Genomic DNA, 23,878 nt, shown 5'->3' on the forward strand with positions numbered 1-23,878 from the left:
GAATTTTGTGGTTCACTTTAAAACTGAACTGAATCTCAAGGATTTTGAATCACAGCTGCCTTTTTCTAAATAAATCCTTGTAATCAAAATCCAATTGTTCCAATGGATAGAAATAGCAGCTCAATCAGCCTATATGCAGTAACTCAAACAGGGCTGCTAAAATGAGTACATGATAGCATGAGGCCAACCACAAGGTGCACAAAATGGCAGATATAAATAAACACAACATGCATATGTGATAGAGACATCAAGGTATATACTACAGAGATACTTTAGTTTGCAGTATCTTTCCAATAGAATAGAAAGACTAATTGAGCAGCAATCTCTTTAGTCGAAAGGAGGATGTGTAAAGGAGCATTGGGCGCACCGTCATCGTCATGCATGACAAACACAATTGTAGGAGGAGAAAACGAGTTACAGCTAACAATCACTTAACGCCGGTTTAATCAGGGGATTAAGAAAGCAGTGTAGCCCATGGTTTTTCAACCTATATAGGTTGTCAATTTCGTCGCAGTTCATGTCCCTGAGCGCTGGTTACCATCATAGTAACCATTAGACATGCCTCGAGGACAGTGATTACAGTTTTGGCTTTGCTGCTCCGACCGTGTTAATGGTCATTTCTACTTTTCTTTGTTTTTTTTTTGCGAAAATGGCTATTTTTACTAACGCATGACTGCCGTCAATTCCAGAACCGGCGGTAAAAATGCCTTCAGAATCACCCTTATGTTAGTGTTAACAGAGTGATTAACATCGCCTGGAAAAAAAAGAGTAATATAATAGAGTGACACAAGTTGCGTCAAATTGACTAGTTGGTCTTTGATCAATTCAAGTCCACAATTCACAAATTATAATAAGCATAAACCATATTTCCATCAACCTAAAAGCTTTCATTAGCACGTAAGACATGAGGTAATCACCAAAAGGTGATATATGGACATCAAGGACTAGGTCAAATGCAGAAGCGTATGCAAGCTGCAGGAGTCCCTTTCAACGCCTCTTCCGTTCTTTGTCCCACATCTTGGCACTATAACAGAAAATAATGACATCAAATTCGTACATTGAAAATCATCACCTCAGCTTTGCTTGTGACCATAAGATGACTCCAACCAAGCACAGGTTTTGGGTGGTTACTTTTGAACTTCCCCCCTGGAATGATTAGTAACTGCTTGGGTATTGCATGGGTTTTGTGAACCTTACATGATTGCACAAGCTAATATAACGACCCTTGCCTTAGAAACTTGATGTGTGAATACATATAGCTAGAATCTGGCCTACATCTTTTTGCAATGCAATGCTGCTGCTACTTTGCAGTACACACATATTGATGAAAATATATTGTGAAACATCTGATTACAATAGGAAACAGAGGCTGAGGAAGAAAAGGTATTTTTGTTGCTTTGTTATTATCTCCTCCATGATGTTTTAAATGTAAGATGTATGGTGTCACTCTTGTTCTGATCTGATTAGCTATTGCTAGCGAAAGACCACAAAACAGTGATCCAAAAGTCATGACCTTTGTTTCATGTTTTGTCGATACAATCCTACTGGCAGTTTGGCGCCCAAGGATCACATCCCCCTTCTTATCATCAACATTTTTCTGAGACCTCCTTGTCTTCTAGATGAACATCTCAGTTTCCTACATCCGCAAGAACCGCAAATGTTACATAGTAATTATAAATAAATGCCTGATTTTTTACACTACTAGAGTCTTGTTCATGTCATATCCACCTGTCAATGACTAGGCCAACACAACCAATCCCTCCTCCTTACCTAAGCTAAAGATCACTCCCCTAGTAAAAGATGGAATAATTGAACAACAACAATAACAAATCATCAATGGATTAACAAATTACCCAATCTCTCTCACTAGATCTCCTTGTCTTCCTCCACAATCCATATGTTGAGCACCAAAACTGCACAATGCGAATCCATCATCAGCAACAAGGACAACAGCAATCAAACAACATAGATTACACACATACACACAACAAATAGTTAATGCACAAATCAATGAGCTGCCCACGAACAATCAACCCAAGCAACAAAAAGGTCTAATCCCTTCACTTGTCTCCACTCCCTCCTCTCCTCTTCTTCCCTTATAAATTATAGTGCTCTTGCTCGTCACCGATCGATCGATCTCCTCTCACTCCAAGCAAGCTGAGCTCGATCGACTGCTTCCATGGCGAGGAAACGCAAGGCCTCCGACCCCATCGACATCGAAGTGGTGGGCAACGACGACGTGCTCAACTCACCGCCACCGTTACCGTCGACGGACGCGTGTGCATGGGCGTCGGTAGTGGCGGCGGCGCAGCAGCAGCAGCGGGGGAGGAAGCGGTTCGTCGGCGTGCGGCAGCGGCCGTCGGGGCGGTGGGTGGCGGAGATCAAGGACACCATCCAGAAGATCCGCGTGTGGCTCGGCACCTTCGATACCGCCGAGGAGGCCGCCCGCGCCTACGACGAGGCGGCGTGCCTCCTCCGCGGCTCCAACACGCGCACCAACTTCTGGCCGCGCCCTTCGCCGGCCACCGCCGCCGCGCATCCCGTGCAACCTCCTCCGCCGCCGGCGGTAGCAGTGGCGTCGTCTCCGGCGCCGGCTCTGCCGCCCAAGGTCACCAACCTCCTGCTGCTGCGGCTCAGGGCGCGCAACCAGCAGCTCTACAGCGTCAGCGCTACCGCGGCGCAGCAGGAGGCCGCTCTGCTGCAGGGTCCGCTGTGCGAGGGGACATACGGCGGCGGCGGCGACGGCGACGGCGAGGAGTGCGCCTTCCAGGTCGACGACTTCTTGAGCTACGACTGCGGCAGCAGCGACGGCACCAGCTCGCAGGAGATGGACGACGACGAGGAGGAGGAAGAAGAGCTGGACTTCCAGTTCATGGACCAGCAGCACGCCGCGTCGCCCGCCGCTGGGTGCGAGGGCGGGCTCTGCTCGCCGTTCGACGTGGTGGCGGCGGAGCTCGGCGGCGAGGTGGAGGCCGACGGCGGCGAGCCCGAGTCGGCCGTGCAGGAGCTGATGAGGAGGCGGATGGACTACGAGAGGAAGATCTCGGCGTCGCTCTACGCGCTCAGCGGCGTCTCGGAGTGCCTCAGGATGCGCCACGGTGACGGCGCCGCCGCCGCCGCCGGCGTGCGAGATCAGCTCACCGGACTGAGGGAGGCGTGCCGGAAGAAGCAGCGAGATGAAGCCCAACAGCAGCATCAGGAGCAAGCACCATCGCCGGAACCGGAAGCAGCAGAGGATGGCAATGGCAAGGCGGCACAAGAGGAGTGTTCTGCCGGCAGCGGCTCCCCGGAGGCCACAAGCTCGTCGTCTGAGGCGAGCGACGGCGATGGCAACAGCGACGTGTTGCTGTGGAGCTCCCTGGACTTGGCTCCCATCTGCTGAGCTGAACTGCATGATTTTATCAGAGTAGAGATTGTGTGGTATTTTTAATTTGTTACATGCATGGCTGATCAGTGATCACTAAGATCAGAAGCCCTGGTGATAACTCGCTTACCAATTTGTTTTGTTCAACAAATAAGTTCATCAGTTGTGTAAGAAAGAAAAAACTATATGGGAGCATAGAAAGAACTATATTTATTTGAGATGTAAATTCTCAGTATTCATGGAACATCACAGTGAAGATTCACTGACAAATGGAACCACTGAAATTCGTAAGTGATCGAGAACCCACCAGAATCTGCTCAGTACAATGTTCATGTACAAGAATATTGCCACCATTTAGTATCACAAATGTGAACTTAACATTTGAAGGAACAAACTCAACAAGCAACTGAAGTGGTACAAGCAAGATTCAGAAGAGTGGCCATGGCCACTTGGCAACTGATATGTTGCTAATCGTACAAGTATAGCAACAAAAAAAGTTAACGATATCATTTCTGTGATCTGTTTTCTGTGCAGTAGTGGTACACAAAGCAATGTACAGTAGAAGTATAGTACTAAACAAAGCAACGAAGCACATATACCAGCAACCTGGAAAAAGCTCAAAACAAAATTCTGCCGGCGAAGCATGCAAGCAACATCCAGCTTTCCTCCACTCTTGTGAAACTTGTTAGTGCTTTCAGATTGTTAGAGTTAACAGCAGCTCATCAAGCTTCCCTCGGTAACAAAATTGGCTGGACAGCCTCAGTGAAATCTTCATGGAACCTCTGCCCTGAAAATCTTTGGGCACGCTTCCGTGATGCAGCTGCCATTTCTTGCCTCCCTTGTTCTGACATGCTCAAGACCTTGATAATTGCATCAGCAAATTCTTCTTTCTTGGAGGCTAGAAATCCTGTTTGATGGCCGTCCTCATCTAGCACAATGTCCATCATTGGTCCTGCAGATTTATGTGCTGCAGAAAGTACAGGGGTGTTATGTTTCCAAAGATGTGCTTATCAAAGATATGACTCATTCACTATTCCTCTAACTTGGTGACATCAGAAAACCTTCCTCTACCTTGGTGACATCAGAAAACCTTCCTCTACCTTGGTGACATTAGAAAACCTGTCTAATCACTCCTGCAGTGGTGTTTGGTTCATGACTTTAAAAATATATATTATCCTCAGTTTTTAGCCTAAAAAAACAATAACAAGTGTACTTGAATGTGGATACGATGTTCAGAGAAAAACTGCATTTTTTTTTCAAATAATTGCAACTTACAAAACCCTTTGAATTAGGAAGGCATCCTACCAACAATATTCTTGGGGAGAATGAAGTGGAGGACATCAATGAAGATCAATAGTATACTCAGACAGTTACTTACCAATTGGAATAGCTCCAGCTGCCATATACTCGACAACCACTATTCCAAAATGTTCATCTGTCATTGAATGAAGCCCAGCAATGGCACCTCCAAGAAGCTGTACCAATTCCCTGTAAGTACATAAACATGCATGTTAAATTACCATCTAGCAAAGAACATGCATAGTGCAAAACAATTTGTGCAAGATTGAACACATACATGTAAGAGATATCCTTGTGGAATTCCACAATCTCATCTATGTGTAGCTCAAAGGCTCTGTCCTTAAGCTTTTGTAGTCTTTCCAGATCCTCTTTATTCCGGCAACTACCGGCGAATTGAAGCTTTGGCTTAGGAAAGTGAGGATCTAGCCTTGTAAGAGCAAGTGCAAATGCCTCCAGCTGAAGACCATGGGCCTGGTGGAGCAGCAAAGTGCATGTTAGTCTGAACTGGGTGGATGGTAGATACGGCTGTATAAGAAACTTGACATAATAGTAAATTGACACACCTTTTCTGGGCGGAACTGTGCAACTGATATAAGAACAGGAGGTGTTGTTGACCTTTCCAGCGGAAGCATCTGTTTTATTCACCAAATGTTTCTAATGAGCAGAACTGTCTCCATTTAGTTACATAATAGGTTGGCATGGAAATAATACTATACACCAGAAAATAATTGATTAATTGATTGGGATTAATACGGAAAATATAGCAACATAGATGGCTGAATTCTAGACATGCCTGCAGAGCAGAAGTATCACATGGAGGGTACACCCTCTTAGTACGCTCTGGGATCTTCCAGATGTTAACAATATGGGATTTCGTCCACGAGGAATTAACCATGACAAGATGTGCACATGAACCCACCAGACCATATAACCAACTGAATATGGTATAGTAGAGGACTTTGCATCGTGACAGCCAAATGCTACAGTCAAAAGAGTATACAGTTAGCTTTCATGGTTGATATCACTGAAGATCTGATATGCAGCTCTGGCAGGCAACTGCAAAACATATTTTGATTGCCGAAATTAAACTAAGTTGCTCCATTTTAGTTAACTAGTACACAATGAGTGGCCAAAAATTTCTTAATCATTTATTGCACCATTGCATTAATCTATATAACTAACATATCTCAAGAAGGAAGAAACATAAAGTATATCAGTAAAGAGAACGGGACAGGTGACAAGATTCAGGAGAACAGGCATGGATAGCTAGCACATATTTGACCACTAAAACATGTACTATAAAATTTTGATTTCCCAGATACAACAATGCGCCATGGTTTACTGAGTAACATATATTGGTACACCAATAAGAAGAACTGAAGTAATGCATACCTTCCGGCTATACGAGAATTGTTGTTGTACATAGAACTGTGCTGCTTAACACGCCCAACCATATCAGAACTGATTGTAGGGTAATGAGTGTAAGAGATGACTTTGCAGCCAAATAGTTGAGCCAATGGGTATGTAAAAGCATAGCCACTTGTATCAAAGTAGAATTGGGGGGTAAAGTTGGTTAGGGCCTCCCATGCTAGATAAACTGAACCAAGACTTTGTCCAATCATTGTAAAATGGGGATATGTGCTTGCTTCAATCCACTTTCTTTTATTCAAGTGAACAACCTGGAAATGCAATTGAAACTATTTAGTGATAGTACCAGTATGACATATCTGCCAGAAAATATTCACTAATTTTGAAAATGAAATAGGAAGGCGCCAGTATACACTCATATGAAAAACAAAAGGTAACACATGTTTCCCTCATTCTAGGAGTTAATAAAGCTGTATACCACATTCTATTTATGCTAAAGTGTCATTTGAAGATGTTTAAATAAATAAATCTCTGCATGCTGTAAGGAATGCAACCAATGTGAAACTCAAGTTATAATCCAAAATTCAAGACACAGTAGCCTTCTTTTGACTAGATTTGGCATCATTGTCATTTCATCTCACTATGATTCTAGTTTTATCAACAGTGTGTCCAGACAAGGGACATAACCACATTTTTTCCATGAGCAGCCTCCACCAAAACCAATGACTACCGAGGTCTAATTTTATGTTTGACATAGATGTATTTGACCAACAAGGCAACAACAACCAAATATACAAGAAGCAATCAGATCAAATTCTGCAGTATAATCCATGCTACCAAAGTTAGCAGCAGAGGCAAGACAGGGAGCAGCATAATCAACTCCCACGACCCAAGACTGTGTTCATACCACATAGTTTTCGCAAGCAATGTTACCAACTCAAAGTACAGAAGTCTATTTAAGGTTGTGCAGCAGCAAAACGTGAGATTCATGCAGAGCTCTCATGCAAGAAAAAATTCATACAAGACAATCCAATATCATTCAGGTTCAGTAACTAAGCAGGTCCTACTCAACCAACTTCTAATGCAGCGCAACGCACAACTGAAACAGACGCTTTTGTAACCCAGATCATATTTAACAAGAAATGACCAATCAGCCGCACCAACATCAGTCATTTATTTAAACTAAGAAACTAATTAGTTCTTATTTAAACTAAACCAAAGTAAATCTTCAGGACAACAAGCAGCTCGGACCGCCAAGATCCAATCTTTTCACTGCGAAGGACAAACCCCGATCGGCCGAGCCGCAGTGCTGTTACCTGTGGCGGGGAGAGGAGGCGGACGCCGAACCGTTCTAGCGCGCGCGCGGCGAGGCCCTCGGGCGAGGCGTCCGCGTCGCCGGTGAAGACGGCGCAGGGGAGGCCCGGGCGGAGCTCCTGCACGGCGCGCACCGCGCACCAGAGCACGCGCTCCCCGCCGCCGCCGTCGTTGGTGTACGGGTGGAAGAACCCCGCGGCCGGCGTGGGCCGGCGGCGGATGCGGAGGAGGCGCCGGAGCGCGGCGGCGAGGAGGGCGGAGAGGACGGCGACGAGGCCGGCCAGGATCGCCATGGACGCCGCCGCACGAGGCGAGTCTCGGTGGGCTCAACCGCTCCAGGAGGCTTCTGGCCTTCTGGGTTTTGGGTTGGGCGGTTTTTTTAATTTTTAATTTTTTATTTTCGTTTTTTTACAAAAATATATTTTCAATTTGGAAATCTACAGGAATATACCCCGGGCGCCCGGCAGCGAGGTGACAGAGGCTTTTGTGAAAAACCTTTTACTCAAATAATTGCGCGGAGGTCGGCCGGCCGCCCAGCAGCAGGGCGGCCGGCCCCCCCGGGCCGCCCGGCAGCTGGGCGGCCGGCCCTGGCCGCCCGGCTGCTGGGCGACCGGCTCTCCCACCCATATATAAGAGTTGGCTGGTCCCCCCACCCCTCATTTGCATCACTAAAATTCCAGAAACCAAGAAAAAAAGAGGGAGGGAGAGAGGGAGAGCAGCGAAGCCCTGCCGGATTTTCGAGCCGTCGACTGCAGGTAATCAAAATTCTTCTACGCTTTACAAATAGATTATGTTGTAATTATTTTTGTTGAAATAGTAGATTAGCAATCAATTTAATTATTGTTAGAAGTGATTACTGGTACATTTAGTTGCAGTTACTTGTAATGATTAACGTTGATACAATACATTTAGTAATGAGTAGTGTTACATTAAGTATTAGAAAGTATTACTAAATGTACTGTATCAACGGTAATCATTACAAGTAACTGCACCTAAATGTACCAGTAATCACTCCTAACAATAATTAAATTGATTGCTAATCTACTGTTTCAATAAAAATAATTACCACATAATCTATTAGTAAAGCGTAGAAGAATTTTGGTTACCTGCAGTCGCCGGCTCGAAAATCCGGCAGGGCTTCGCCTCTGTCCCTCCCTCCCTCTTTTTTCTTGGTTTCTGGAATTTTAGTGATACAAATGAGGGGTGGGAGACCAGCCAACCCTTATATAAGGGTGGGAGATCCGGTCGCCCTACAGCCGGGCGGCCAGGGCTGGTCGCCCCGCTGCCAGGCGGCCTAGGGGGGCGGCTGCCCCGCTGCCGGGCGACCGGCCCCCAGGGACCTCTGCACAATTTTCACTGTGAATTTTTTTCACAAAAACCCTTGCCGCCCCGCTGCCGGGGGGCCAGGTCCCGGCCGCCCGGCAACCGGGCGGCCGGGGTATATTCCTGTAAATTTCCAAATCGAAAATATATTTTTGTAAAAAACAAAAATAAAAAAATAAAAATAAAAAAACCGCTTTGGGTTGGCTTCTGTTGGGCTAACAGCCCATGGGCTCAATGAAACCAACCTCATTTGGGAAATTCCAATCCTAGAAAATCAATGATGAAATTGTTGAAGTCAGTTATGACCTTGATGTAGTTTCACTTCTGATTGATTTTGAATTATGTCATATTAAAAAAGATACCCTTAGAGTATTTGTTTGTGTATCATTCATTTTGTGTTCAAAATTTGCGCGGGTATTAAAATGCTACTCCATGCGTAAAAAATTATAAGATGTTTTTGAGGAATGTTGAGTACTCTATCCTGCCTGTGATGAGTGAATTGTCAACCGTGCGGTGTGATCGTGCGCTAGGTCTTTGGATTGCAGGTACACGGGCGTCGAGTGTCGACAGAGAGTTGACGTGGAGGAGCTCGGGCCGAGCGGCAGCTGCGGCGTCCACTCGTGGATCGAGGATGCAAGCGGCGACGGAAGGCGGGTTTCTTGGTTTGGGCCACAAAACCAAAGAGGCGGACGGTGGTTGAAGACGCCAAGTCGTGGAGGCACGGGCGTCGGTCTCGGGACTGACAAAGGTGACGGGCGTCGACGACGTCTAGGGCCTCGCTGCGGGCGAGGAGGTGACGGGCGTCGGGCGGCGTCTAGGGCCGTCAGAAGGCCGAGACGGGAACGGCGTCTAGGGCCACGGCGTGGAGGCGGGAATCTTCCCGCGTGTGGAGTTTTGGCGATTTTCTCAAAACCGGCCACCTACCCGGGTTTCGCGGACCCCACAAAACCGCGAACCGGATCTTCATCGAGATGGCGGCATCGCGGAGAAGGCTTCGAGTCGAAGAAAGAAACTCCGCCGTCGGATGAGATTGTGTAAATATTTCCGGTTTAGCCCCTACGGGCGTTTTAGTCTCTAGTTTGAGTCTAGGGGTATTTTGGACCTCTGCGTGGACACCTCAAATACCCCTCACCCCCCTTCCTTCTCCTGGGCGCCAGCCAAAAAGAACAGAAGCAGAACACTCCCTTGTGATCGTGCCTGAAAAATTTAATGAGATTTGGACTTGATTTGGCCACTCGATCATCGAGTTCTTGGAAAAACGCGGGCTGAAAAACGTTTCTGGACAGAGTTCTTCTAAGCACCGGTTAAACCGACGCTTGTGCTCGTTGGCATCGGTTCAACCGGTAAGTAGATTTTTTGTGCGTTAGGGTTTTCTGCGGTTTCGTCAGTTGCACCGGTGTTTAGCTACTCACAGGCATCGGTTCAACTGGCGTGTTGTTTTTCTACTGCTGTTGTGCCCGTTTAACCGGCGTATTGAACTTTGTTGACGTCGGTTTAACCGGTGCACCGTTGGATTCGTTTTGCTGCTCCTCTGGACAAGTGCACCGGCGCTTTTGAGTTTAATTTGTCGGATCAACCGGTGCTCTTTAGTTCAGTTCGAGCTCTCTCTGGACAACTGCACCGGCGTTTAAATTTGAATTTATCGGTTCATCCGGTGTGTATCACCGGTTGAACCGACGGTGTTCAAACCTGAACGTCGGATCAACCGGCGAACGTTTTTCTCTGCGGACGGCTCTGCTCGTCGGTTGAACCGACGCCTTTCAAACTCAAGCGTTGGATCAACCGGTGAGTTATACCGTGCTGTTTCTCGAGCTGTTCTTCGTGTTTGCTTCCGTGATTGTTTTCGTGTGTTCCTAGGGTTGTTTTGTGTTAGTGAAGCTCCGTTATAGCTACTCTACACTTCACCTAGGACACTAGGGTTGGGTGAGCACTCGGGATCAAAGGCCGAACTTTCGTTTGCGAGAAATTTCCGATCGGCTCCCATTCACCCCCCATCTGGTCGCCTTTTTGGTCCCTCAATTGGTATCAGAGCTTGGTTGAGGTTTTCAGTACCTTAACCGATTTGAAAACCACTTGGCGACCATGGTGAGTCTTGGTAAGATCCCAGTGTTTTCTGGCGATGACTATGCTTATTGGAAGGTTTGCATGCGTGCCTTCTTGCAAAGCATGGGAGCCGATGTCTGGGATATTACCAAGAACCAGGCGTACGAGGTGCTTGCCGTTCGGACCTCTCCTCTTCAGGTGTCCGAGCACAAGGCTAATGCCAAGGCCATCAATGCCTTGTTTGCTGGCGTTTCTTGTGCGGAGTTCTCACGCGTCCAGGGTTTTCAGGAAGTCCACAAAGTTTGGACGTGCCTTGAGAACTACCACGAGGGCACACCTCAGGTGAAGGCCAGACTGTTCGAGACTCACCGGCGTGAATATGAGAATTTCACACAGGGGTCGGGTGAGAGCATTGGCGACATGTTCAATCGGTTTCAATCGATTGTGAACAAAGTCAATGCGAACAGATCTGCTGATGCCCTTGAGTACACAGAGCATGAGAAGGCCCTCAAGTTGCTCTACGCACTTGACCGCTCTGTGTGGGATCTCAAGGTGAACACGATCATCGAGTCTGCAGGCTATGAGACTCTGACCGTGAATGAGCTGTTCAGCAAGCTCAAGGCCACGTAGGTGGATAACCAGACACGAGCCAACCTCAATGGTGCCCCTCCTTCCAAGAGCGTCGCTCTTGTGACTGGCCCAGGTGGATCGAGCTCTAACGCTAACTCTGTTTTTGGCTTTTCTCTTGCCTCTTTGCCTTCTGTTATAGATGAGTAGCTGGAGACATTGGGCGACGACGACTTGTGCCTCCTCATCAGCAAGTTCCAGCGCGTCTACCACAACAGGCAGAGGAAGAAGAACCCCGGGTGCTACAACTGCGGCGATTTGAACCACTTCATCGCCGATTGCCCCAAGAAGTCCGGCGGTGGCCAGAACAACCACTTCGACTACTACCGCCACTGCGACCGCGACGAGGGAGGCTCCAACAAGGAGCGACGGCACCACAAGCACCGCAGTCGTGACCGGGGAGGACGCTTCAACAAGGAGTCACTCAAGAAGCGCTTCCAGTACAAGGCTAAGAAGCGGGAGAAGGCCTTCCTGTCGCAGCTCAGCGACCTCGACAAGAGCTCCGACACCGACCACTCTTCTTCACCGACCTCCGACGACGACGACAAGAAGAAGAAGAAGAAGCGGGACAAGGAAGCCACCGGCTTCATCGGCTTGTGCTTGGCGGCCGGTCGGCGCAAGGGTTTCTGCACCATGTCGGGCGAAGCCGGTGGTGCTCGTGCGTCTTCGGGTGGACTTGCTACACCGACGCACGTCGACTCTTCTCCTGGATCCGAGAGCGATTCAGAGGTAAACTCCACAATCGACCTGCTTGATACGGAGGTTAGAGAGTTGTACGCCGCTCTCGACAACCAGAAAAGGCTGCTTAAGGAAGCAGCTAGAGAGCGTAGAAAGCTTAGGGCTGAGCTGGCTTGTGCTAGGGAGAAATCTGGTGAGGATGAGTGCGCTGGCTGCATATCTCACATGAATGATCTTGTTGCTCTCCGTGCCAAGCATGATGAGAACGTTGCGGACTTAGATGTTGCTAAGACTTCGCTGGCTGACGTGTCTCATGAGCTCGCTATGGCTAAGCATGAACTTGAACTGGTTAAGGACGCTCCCATTGTTAGTGATGTGCTTGAATGTGATGAGTGTCCTATCTTTAAGGCTGATCTAGCTTCTTTACAGTCAAAGTTTGCTACTGTTGTGTGTGAACTAGAGGAGCTTAGGTCTAGGCCTGTTCTGCTTGGTGCTTGTAAGCTTTGTCCCACGCTAAGGTCGGAGCTAGATGAGAAGAACGCCTTGGTTAAGTCTTTAGGGAAGACTAAGGTCGTGGAGTCTAGCCCACCTATTGACTGCTCTGTTTGCCCTGGTTTGATCTCTGATTTGGATAATCTTGCGGTAGAGAAAGCCAACTTGGAGAATGAGAATACCTATCTTAGGGCGATTCTTAGTTGGGTTTCTGCTAGTGAGCTGCAGTTGGGCATGATGATTAAGCAATTCAAGCGTGGTGATGGTTTTGGGGTCAGTTACACATACATGAAGTCAGACTTTGACAAGTTGTATGGTAAGATCGGCAAGGCTGCTGGAGCTCCAAGCGCTCTGAACACTGCTAGCACGAGCACACAGCATTCGTTTGTTGACCCCGTGGATGGTGTGCTTAAAGAACCATCGAAAGCACCTCCACAGAAGCAGGTTTGGGTTCCAAAGCCCAATGAGCTGAGGAATCCCCTCGACATGCTCCCTGCTGCCGCAGCTCAGGTTGCCCAGAAGAAGAGGGCTGCTCCTCCCCGTCCGCAGGCTAGGCCTCCACCTCCCAAGAGAGTGGTGAGGTACCACAGCGAGTTCTGTGACAGAGATGGTCACTTGGAGGAGTTTTGCTTCAGGAGGAAGCGGGCTATGAGGCGTGAGCAGGAGAGACGGAACGCGGACATGTACTCTGCTCGGGTGCATGGTCCTCCTCGGTGTGGTGTTAGGCAAGATGCTAGGGCGCGCCGTGTAGGTGGAGGTCAGGGAGACGGTGGTGCTTACCGTGCTCCTGCGGGTGGTCGCTTTGCCGGTTGTGCTCCTGGTCGTTCTCAGTACGGCTATGGACCACGGGACCAAGGCTTTGGAGGAGGTTACGATGCACCACGCTTTCCTCGCGGTGGTGGTCGTCAGCCTCGCGGTAGACGGGACAGGGGACACGTTTTGCCTGACTTTGCTAACCCCTCTGTAGAGCAAATGGTTCGACACTGGTTTGCTTCACACTTTGCTAACCCCAGTGTTGAGACATTTGCTCATCATTTATCTCACTACTGATGTGCAGGTTGGAGGCTTGGAGAACAGGTGGATCATGGACTCCGGTTGTTCGCGCCACATGACCGGAAGTGACAAATGGTTCTCCAGCCTCACCCCGATGCGCTCAAAAGAGTACATTGTGTTCGGGGATAATGGAAGAGGAAAGGTACGTGGACTTGGCGCTGTTCGAGTTTCTGATCATTTTATCTTGAGAGAAGTTGCTTTGGTTTCGAATCTTGGCTTTAATTTGCTTTCTGTTTCGCAACTTCTTGATGAGGGGTTTGAGGTTCGCTTCAAGGAGGGCTGTTCGCGTGTTTTGGATTCCAGAGGAGATTTGGTTTGCCGGATTACTCCTCGCGATCGGATTTTCTTGGTTGACTTTTTTGGAACTCCTCTTGGCCCTTGTCGTTGCTTGTTGGCTGGTCCTTCTTCTGATTTGTGGAAGTGGCATAGGAGACTTGGACATTTGAGCTTTGATCTGTTGTCGAGACTGAGCTCATTTGGCCTGATCCGAGGATTGCCCAAATTGAAGTATGAAAAGGACCTTGTTTGCCATCCATGTCGCCACGGGAAGATGATTGCTTCTTCTCATCCGCCTGTTAATCAGGTGATGACCGCTCACCCTGGAGAGTTGCTACACATGGACACAGTAGGTCCTTCTCGGGTGATGTCAGTTGGTGGGAAGTGGTACGTTCTTGTGATCGTGGACGACTTTTCTCGCTATTCTTGGGTCTTTTTCATGAGAACCAAGGATGAGGCTTTCGAGTTTGTTCGAGACTTGATCTTGAGGTTGAAAAATGAGCTACCCCAGGCCATGCGAGCGATTCGCAGTGATAATGGCACAGAATTCAAAAACGCTCGTTTTGACACCTTTTGCAGTGATCAAGGGCTTGAACACCAGTATTCTTCTCCCTACACTCCACAGCAGAATGGAGTTGTAGAGCGGAAGAATCGGACGCTGGTTGAGATGGCGAGGATGATGCTCGATGAGCATAGGACTCCTCGCAAATACTGGGCTGAGGCGGTTAACCCCGCTTGTTATGTGTCCAACCGTATTTTCTTGCGTGCTTTCATGCACAGGACCTCTTATGAGTTGCGATTTGGACGCCAGCCCCGTGTTGACCATCTCAGAGTTTTCGGTTGCCGGTGCTTTGTGCTGAAAGAAGGAAATCTTGATAAATTTGAGTCTCGCTCGTCTGACGGCATTTTTCTCGGTTATGCTTCTCACTCCAGAGCTTACTGTGTGCTGATTATTGATACTAACATCGTCAGAGAGACTTGTGAAGTCACTTTCGACGAGACTGCACCGTGCAATTCTTCTGTCTTTGAAGTTGCAGGAGATGATGAGCTCGGCACCTCCATCTTTGAAGATGAGGAGGAAGAAGCTGCGGAGGGCGACGCTGAGGCTACCACGCGTGCTGTGGACCCAGCTGTCTCTGCCACGAGCTCGGACGATGACGACGGCCCCGACCCGACTACGTCTACTTCCCGGGGGCCGATCGAGCAGGTGACTCAGGCTTCACCAGTTGCACCTGAGGAGACACCAGACTTGGTTGAGGAGGAGGCGACTTCGACGCGGGAAGCACCTCGACACATTCAGCTTCGTCATCCACCTCAACAGATGCTAGGTGATCTCAACGAGCGAGTCACCTGGTCCAAGGTAACAAGTATCGCTGGTTTTGTTCATTCGGCATTTGTTGCCTCTTTTGAGCCCAAGGATATTGGACACGCTCTTTCTGATTCTAATTGGGTCAATGCCATGCATGAGGAACTTGAAAATTTTGAAAGAAACCAAGTTTGGGTTTTAGTCGAGCCTCCACCTGCTTGTAATCCCATCGGAACGAAGTGGGTTTTCAAAAACAAGCAGGGTGAGGATGGGTTGGTTGTTCGAAACAAGGCTCGTCTTGTTGCCCAGGGGTTTTGCCAAAAAGAGGGTATTGATTTTGAGGAGACTTTTTCCCCTTTTGCTCGTTTGGAAGCTATTCGAATCTTTCTTGGATTTGCTGCTTCCAAGGGTTTTAAAGTTTTCCAAATGGATGTGAAATCTGCCTTCTTAAATGGTTTTATCGAAGAAGAGGTTTATGTGAAACAACCCCCTGGTTTCGAAAATCCCAAGTTTCCAAACCGTGTTTATAAACTTCAGAAAGCTCTTTACGGTCTGAAACAGGCGCCTAGAGCTTGGTATGATAGACTGAAAATATTTTTGCTGGCTCAGGGTTTTAAAATGGGATGTGTGGATAAAACTTTGTTCCTCATGCAATCTGGCACTGATTTTCTATTAGTTCATATATACGTGGATGATATTATCTTTGGTGGCTCTTCTCACGCTCTTTGTCTCCAAGTTTTCTAAGCAGATGTCCAGGGAGTTCGAGATGAGCATGATGGGTGAGCTGCAGTTCTTCCTCGGGCTGCAGATCAAGCAAACTTCCCAGGGCACGTTCGTCCATCAAGCCAAGTACACCAGAGACTTGCTGCGGAAGTTCAACATTAGTGACTTGTCTCCTCAGCCGACTCCGATCAGCACATCGACGGCGCTTGATGAGGACTTGGACGGCGAGGCGGTGGACCAGAAGGAGTACAGGAGCATGATCAGCTCCCTCCTGTACCTGACGGCGACGCGACCGGACATTCAGTTCGGCGTCTGCCTCTGTGCGCGGTATCAGGCTTCTCCGCGCACCTCCCACAGGCAGGTGGTGAAACACATCTTCAGATATCTGAAATTCACCCCTGAATTTGGTCTTTGGTACTCTGCGGATTTTTCTCTGGTTTTGGTGGGCTTTTCTGATGCTGATTTCGGTGGGTGTCGGTTGGATCGCAAGTCGACATCCGGCACTTGTCAATTTCACGGTACATCTTTGGTGTCTTGGTCCTCTCGCAAGCAGGCTAGCATAGCGCTTTCTTCCACAGAAGCTGAGTATGTTGCCGCTGCTAGCTGCTGCTCCCAGATACTTTGGATGAAACAAACCTTGCAGGATTATGGATTGAGTTTTTGTAGGGTTCCCATCTTTGTAGACAACATGTCCGCTATTAGCATTGCAAAGAACCCTGTCCTACACTCCAGAACCAAACACATAGATATCCGATTCCATTTCCTGCGAGACAATCATGAGAGAGGTCACATAGACTTGATCCATGTCCCTTCAGAGAGGCAAACCGCAGATATTCTAACCAAACCACTTGAGCAGGACACCTTTGCTCGCTTGCGAGGGGAGCTTGGGGTTTGTTACCCTTTTTGATCGCTGACTTTTCTTCGGTTAGCTTTGTAGGTTTTATTTGCTTCTCCTCGTTTTCTAGGTTTGGTAGTTGCATTGTGCATATGCATTGTATATGTTTGTATTTTGCATTGTCTCACTTGCACTAGCATTCTTGTATACATTGCTATGATCTTCTAGTGCTTGCTAGTGTGAGTTGATAAATTTGATCATGTATAGCTTGCTCCACTGTGTATATGACATCATCTGAGTTAAGCTATTTTGATTTGAAAATCCGAAAACATGATCACCCTGTCTTGGCTACTAGCATGTTAGGGCGTGTTGATATGCTTTGCTATCTTATTCATGATAGTGTAGCCTTTTGTTCAGCAATTCATACTTGAAATGATCTAAATTTTATAAAATTGCTTGAACTGTTCTTGAAATGGATTGAAAAGATCTAGGTGGGATTGCTTGTCGCACTGATCGAGTTTTCGGGACGGCTCACTTTGCACTTGTGAGAACCCTGATTGTCTTTGGCATAGGCTTGGCCTCGTTGCTAAGTAAAGCATGATAAGTTTTCAATCCCTGGCATTAAGAATTGCTTGATATAATTAGAGTGAAAAATGAATGTTTGCAACATGCTTTGGCTGGTTTGGCTCACCTGTATGAGTATGATTAGCACTGCTTTCCTTTCCCTACTTGTTAGTGCTAGATCTTGGGTGATGCTTTTATTTTTCCTAAACTAAACTTGCCTAGCTCTGGATTGATTTGATATACTCTGTTGAGCTAGATGCAGGTCTTGTTTATGGATGCACATGTGCTTGTGACTAGATGTTGCTCATATCCTTGTATTCCTGAATGCTGTCACTTACACCTCCTGCATTACATTCATTGCATACATCTGTTCAGGGGGAGTCTCAGCTTCAGGGGGAGCTTGATGTGTGCATGTGCCAACAAGGGGGAGAAACTTTTGGGGAGAGAAGTGATCGAACAAGGGGTGTTTGATCTTTGAGGGGCTTTGAGAGTTGCACTTGTGAGAGGGAAAAGCCTTGCTTGGGGAGTGACTGCTTTGTTTCTGGCTCCTGTTTTTCCTCGTTTTTCCTCCACTTCCAGCATGACTGCGTTGAGCGTTACCTCTGTCTTTGAGGAGTCATGTTTTGGCTTTTGATCGATTGCGTCGAGCCATTGCCCTTGTCTTAGGGAATCGATCTGTGCTTGAGTAAGTGACTATTCTTGACTTTCTGAGCTTTTTGTCACTTGCTTGAGCTCTTCACTTTCTTGCTTCTATTTTATCACTTCTCTGGTTTCAGGTGGTGTGTTGACAATGCACTCATCAAGGGGGAGATTTAGGAATGTTGAGTACTCTATCCTGCCTGTGATGAGTGAATTGTCAACCGTGCGGTGTGATCGTGCGCTTGGTCTTTGGATTGCAGGTACACGGGCGTCGAGTGTCGATGGAGAGTTGCCGTGGAGGAGCTTGGGCCGGGCGGCAGCTGTGGCATCCACTCTTGGATCGAGGATGCAATCAGCGACGGAAGGCGGGTTTCTTGGTTTGGGCCACAAAACCAAGGAGGCGGACGGCGGTTGAAGACGCCAAGTCGTGGAGGCACGGGCGTTGGTCTCGGGACTGACAGAGGCGACGTGCGTCGATGGCGTCTAGGGCCTCGCTGCGGGCGAGGAGGTGACGGGCGTCGGGCGGCGTCTAGGGCTGTCAGAAGGCCGAGACGGGAACGACGTCTAGGGCCACGGTATGGAGGCGGGAATCTTCCCACGCGTGGAGTTTTTGCGGTTTTCTCAAAACCGGCCACCTACCCGGGTTTCGCGGACCCCACAAAACCGCGAACCGGATCTTCATCGAGATGGCGGCATCGCGGAGAAGACTTCGAGTCGAAGAAAGAAACTCCGCCGTCGGATGAGATTGTGTAAATAATTCCGGTTTAGCCCCTACGGGCGTTTTAGTCTCTAGTTTGAGTCTAGGGGTATTTTGGACCTCTGCGTGGGCACCTCAAATACCCCCCACCACCCTTCCTTCTCCTGGGCGCCAGCCAAAAAGAACAGAAGCAGAACTCTCCCTCTTCCTGGCGCCCCTCTCTCCTTCTCTTCTTCCTCCCTCTCCTCTCTAGGATTAGAGGCATGGATTCTTGAGACTTTTGTACTGAGATTGTGTGGGAAAGAAGGCCCAATCCTCCTTGTGCCCTCCGGGGTTTTGAATTCGTGTCAATATTGTACGTTTGGTGCTTTGATTTGGATGAATTTGATTTTCCCTTGTCGATTCTTGTATACGACATGAGGAGTTGTTTCTTGACGATTTTGTGATTCCTTGAGGTGTTCCTAATACATCTTGCCTAGCCCTAAAACCCTCAGATTCACGAGCTCCTTCGAATTGAAGTTTTGGCGATCTTGAGAAAACCCCAATCTTGCTTAGGATTTCGTTGATTTCTCCCAAAACATGGAGTAATTCATCGATTCCTTCCGTGGATGTGTTCACAAGTCCCTTGTGATCGTGCCTGCAAAATTTAGTGAGATTTGGACTTGATTTGGCCACTCGATCATCGAGTTCTTGGAAAAACGCGGGCTGAAAAACGTTTCTGGATAGAGTTCTTCTAAGCACCGGTTAAACCGACGCTTGTGCTCGTTGGTGTCGGTTCAACCGGTAAGTAGATTTTTTGGGCGTTAGGGTTTTCTGCGGTTTCGTCAGTTGCACCGGTGTTTAGCTGTTCACAGGCATCGGTTCAACCGGCGTGTTGTTTTTCTACTGCTGTTGTGCCCGTTTAACCGGCGTATTGAACTTTGTTGACGTCGGTTTAACCGGTGCACCGTTGTATTCGTTTTGCTGCTCCTCTGGACAAGTGCACCAGTGCTTTTGAGTTTAATTCGTCGGATCAACCGGTGCTCTTTAGTTCAGTTCGAGCTCTCTCTGGACAACTGCACCGGCGTTTAAATTTGAATTTATCGGTTCATCCGGTGCGTATCGCCGGTTGAACCGACGGTGTTCAAACCTGAACGTCGGATCAACCGGCGAACATTTTTCTCTGCGGACGGCTCTGCTCGTCGGTTGAACCGACGCCTTTCAAACTCAAGCGTCGGATCAACCGGTGATTTATACCGTGCTGTTTCTCGAGCTGTTCTTCGTGTTTGCTTCCGTGATTGTTTTCGTGTGTTCCTAGGGTTGTTTTGTGTTAGTGAAACTCCGTTATAGCTACTCTACACTTCACCTAGGACACTAGGGTTAGGTGAGCACTCGGGATCAAAGGCCGAACTTTCGTTTGCGAGAAATTTTCGATCGGCTCTCATTCACCCCCCTCTGATCGCATTTTCAGTCCCTCAGTTTTATCGTAAGTCAAAATTCAATCATACAGTATATATAATCAAATTAGTTTCATTAAATACTTTATAAATATATATTGACAGTATATTAATTCTTTACTATACAATATAATAATATATTTACATCCAAACTAGAGAAGTTTAACTTTACACAAAACTAAAAGATTTTAGAATAGAGGGAGAATGGTCGAACTCATTCCACGTATTGCTATTCATATAACCACAAAACCATTTGAGGATTGATTCAACGGTTAAAATCACATGGATAGTAAAGAAAACTTATACACACTAATGTTCTAATAGATATATCTGGTTTTACTCAAAGCATTTCTCTTTTATATGTTTTGTGTTTTTTTTTGTTACACACCTCCCTACTGCCTAAAATTGGACGATACTATTTTCAAGACGATTCTTGGAAAAAACGTAGGCAATGTCGAACCCTAGCTGGGAGGGAATTGGGCCTATTGGGGAAACCATTTTCATGATCAATTTTGCAACAAAGAGGGCTTAGTCCCAGGTCTGTCCAAGAGGGTGTGCCAGCTGCCAGGTGGGCGCTCGCACAGGGCCCCAAATAGTGGGGGGGGGGGGTATAGATATAGGTCTATACGTCTGTCCGTCATTATGGTCAGGTACTCCCTCCATACCTATAAAACTTGATTTTTGGACAAGGTTTGGGTTAAATATTGGGAATATAAATCATCAATAATTTTTAAGTTGTTGAGTTTGCAAATACGAAAATTATATGAATAGATTTGTCTTTAAAAATACTTTCATAAAAGTATACATATACCACTTTTTCATAAATATTTTTATAATAACAAGTGGTCAAAGTTGTGTTTTGGAGACTGTGTCGTTGTCCTAAACGTCAAGTTTTATAGGTACGGAGGGAGTACTCACTATTTTGAAGATAAGTCATCCAATTGATTGGGGCTTTGATAAAAATCGATTGGTAAGTCAATAATGAAATACTCGAACCAAGGTGTAAGGGCATGGCTAATAACTCAGCCTGCTAGCTATACGCCCGCTTTTGTGCCTGCGGAAGACTGCATGCGAGCGACTGAGCCTACCCGGGCCCATCAACAGAGTTTGGAGCGCCCCTCTCAGCCGGCGGTAAGTAGAACGTCAGCTTTCTTCTTTCTCTTCTCTCTTATCCACGTAGGATTTAGTCAGCTTGCAGTCATTTATAATACTTGCTCTAAATAGTCACTTGTCATTGCTCCTTTTCAAAGCTTAAAAAACTAAAAATATCTCAAAAGATGTAAGCAACAATGGCCTGAATGTTTTATTTGTTCTATAATCAAATAATTATCCATGTATTTTTCTTTAGTTTATAAAATAGGAAGAAGTTTGTTTCCTCGATCGGTCAACCCTCGTAAAAGACTCGACCAGGGGAAGCGACATCTCCCTGATTTTTATCTTAAGATTGAGCCACGGCTCAGAACCTGAGCTAGCTTAGTGAACCGCTTCTCGGGCAGTTCGGCTGACCAGTTGCACCACGAGAGTGTTGCGTCGTTTTTTATTCTCATCATTTCTACTAAAAATAGAAAGTTATTCTAAAATGTGTAAGACGAGACAAATACTATAAGCACCCGCTCAATCTTAATTAGTTATATATTATATAAAAATATTTTTTAAAAAAAATTAGGGCCCCAATTTGCATTTCGCACGGGGCCCCAAATTTCTGGAGACGCCCTTCTTAGTCCCAATAAGCCATTAAAGTTGAAATGTTAAGGGGAACCCACTGTAATCTTCTTACCACAGTTGTGTAAAGACCATCGTGCCCCTGGGATATTCTTAGCATACAGACTGTTCATCTCCCTATATGTAGACCAATTTTTGAGGAATAAAGATAGTGATCGCCTGATCTTATTTGCCAGACGACGCGTTTTTGTATCTAGAAATATCATCGTCACTTGATGTTGATTGTTGATGATCATCATCAGAGCGTGCTGCAGTCGGCGGTCTGGAAGGAGAACCGCCCCCCGCCGACGTCGAAGAGGAGGTGCATGTTCTGCTGCTGGAAGTTGCCGATGATGCTGATGTCGTAATCTTGGAGGATCGCCATGCACGCCGTCGACTTGTCCACCGGCGCCCAGTAGTTCCCCGGCGGCAGGGCCATGTCCGCGCCGCCGCCGAAGTGGAGCACCAGCGCCGGCACCACCCTGTCGACATCGCCCCGCGCCCCGCGCCACGCACAGCTCCAGGTCGGTGTCCGCCGGCGGCTCCACGAGGCTGCCGTTCAGCCGGCCCGCCAGCTCGTCGCGCAGCGGCTGGTACGCGGCCCTGGCGAGCGACGTGAAGGGGCTGCCGGAGTCGATGATGACGCCGCCCTCCCAGTACCCCTTGTCGACCTGCCGGAGCTCGAACGCCGAACTCGGGATCGGCAGCTTGGTGCCGCCGACGGTGATTCCCTCCAGAGGGAGGTAGTAGAACGTGCTGAAGGGGAAGTCCTTGGGGCTCTCCACGAACGGCATGGACGTCACGGCGCCGCCGCCGCCCAGGCTCGCCGCGGCGCCGACGAGCAGGTTGCTGGACGCGCCGTTGTTGTGGAAGTAGGGCGTGAGGCAGTAGGAGAACCTGGTGGCGCCCGTCTGGGAGACGAGCGAGAGGCGGCCGCGGCCGAGGCCGATGAGCCCCGACGCGCCGTGGAGCGCCCCCGGCGTGACGCGCGTGAAGCTCACGCACCCGAAGGCGAGCGTGGCGCCGCCGGACTGGAAGGCGAAGGCGTCGGTGCCGAGGAACCCGATGACGCTGCCGGCGCCGTAGCTGGCGACGAAGGTGCAGCCGCCGTCGAGGGCGCAGAAGTGCCGGTAGTTGGCCGCGCAGGCGCGGTCCCGGCACGGCACGGGCGCGAAGGTGCCGGAGGCCGACGCGTTGAAGTAGGGCAGGTCCTGCCGCGCGCAGACCTTGCGGAGGCACGCCGTGGACTGCGTCCAGATGAGGTCGCTGCCGGTGTCGATGAGCGCCTCCGCGCGCTGCGGCGGGTCGCCGACGAGGTACTCGGCGATGTACTGCCTGGTCGACCAGTGCACCGGCGCGCTCACGCCGCCGCCGCCGCTGGTGGCGCGCATGGAGGCCAGGCTCTGCCGGCTGGCGGCGACGGCTCGCCGCACGCGCTCCTCCAAGGTGTAGCTCCCCTTGGCGTCGACGTAGGTGAGCTTCATGCGCGCCGCCGCCGCCGCTGCAGGTTACTATTAGGACATTGCTGAGGCACAAGAGCAAGAGGGATGCCAATGTGGTTGGCGCCATTTTCGTTTTGAGCTTTGTTCTTGGAGACCCCATTGTTGTAGCTGCTGCAGCTTATTATCTGCGCCGCCGTGTGTGCATGCATGCAGAGCTTATCTCCAGCTTGTGGGTGAGCAACGGGTGGCCTTGCAGACACGGTTGACTCGCAAGTCACTATTAAAACATAAACTGCCAGAGCTTGAAGACTACTGGATGCTGATGCCAATTGCCAAGGCACAAGTGCACGAGGAACACGTCAAAATCTTTCCCTTTCTTGATTGATTCTATTTTCTTGTCCCGGAGAATTTGGAGCAAGAGAGCTAATTTGCAGTCTGTTTCTCTTCTTTCTCCTCTCTCTCTCCTCTAACTCAGCATATAAATCCAACATGACACTTGTTGTATTCCGCCGATATTTTGTTCTTATCTATTGGATGGACATGGAAACAATTGATATTTGTCGCCTTCATTTAAAATTTGGACTACCAATTACTAATAAATATACAATATGGACATTTCTAGTTTTCTACAGGATAACGCTCCGTCACTACACCTGGTGGTGGACAACACAAGTTAAAACCAAGGACAGTGTATTGCT

The 23,878-nt window shown here is 48.2% G+C and overlaps 2 protein-coding genes and 1 pseudogene across 2 annotated transcripts; 1 reads left to right on the top strand and 2 right to left on the bottom strand.

The window, feature by feature from the left end:
- The first annotated feature begins 1,954 nt into the window (after positions 1-1,954).
- Positions 1,955-3,603, top strand: LOC120699930 (ethylene-responsive transcription factor ERN1-like). The gene has a single exon (XM_039984041.1). The coding sequence runs from the start codon at positions 2,180-2,182 to the stop codon at positions 3,380-3,382; it is 1,203 nt and encodes a 400-aa protein (XP_039839975.1). The 5' UTR covers positions 1,955-2,179; the 3' UTR covers positions 3,383-3,603.
- Positions 3,604-3,738: 135 nt separating this feature from the next.
- Positions 3,739-7,693, bottom strand: LOC120699929 (GDP-Man:Man(3)GlcNAc(2)-PP-Dol alpha-1,2-mannosyltransferase-like). The gene is made up of 7 exons (XM_039984040.1): positions 7,348-7,693; positions 6,056-6,342; positions 5,457-5,643; positions 5,227-5,295; positions 4,941-5,134; positions 4,743-4,852; positions 3,739-4,331 (listed from the first exon to the last, which is right to left on the bottom strand). The coding sequence occupies exons 1-7, from the start codon at positions 7,636-7,638 to the stop codon at positions 4,087-4,089; spliced, it is 1,383 nt and encodes a 460-aa protein (XP_039839974.1). The 5' UTR covers positions 7,639-7,693; the 3' UTR covers positions 3,739-4,086.
- Positions 7,694-21,764: 14,071 nt separating this feature from the next.
- LOC120699931 lies at positions 21,765-23,386 on the bottom strand (annotated as a pseudogene).
- Between the last annotated feature and the right edge of the window lie 492 nt (positions 23,387-23,878).

Source organism: Panicum virgatum, chromosome 3K (assembly GCF_016808335.1).
Source record: "Panicum virgatum strain AP13 chromosome 3K, P.virgatum_v5, whole genome shotgun sequence".
NCBI classification, from domain to species: Eukaryota; Viridiplantae; Streptophyta; class Magnoliopsida; order Poales; family Poaceae; genus Panicum; species Panicum virgatum.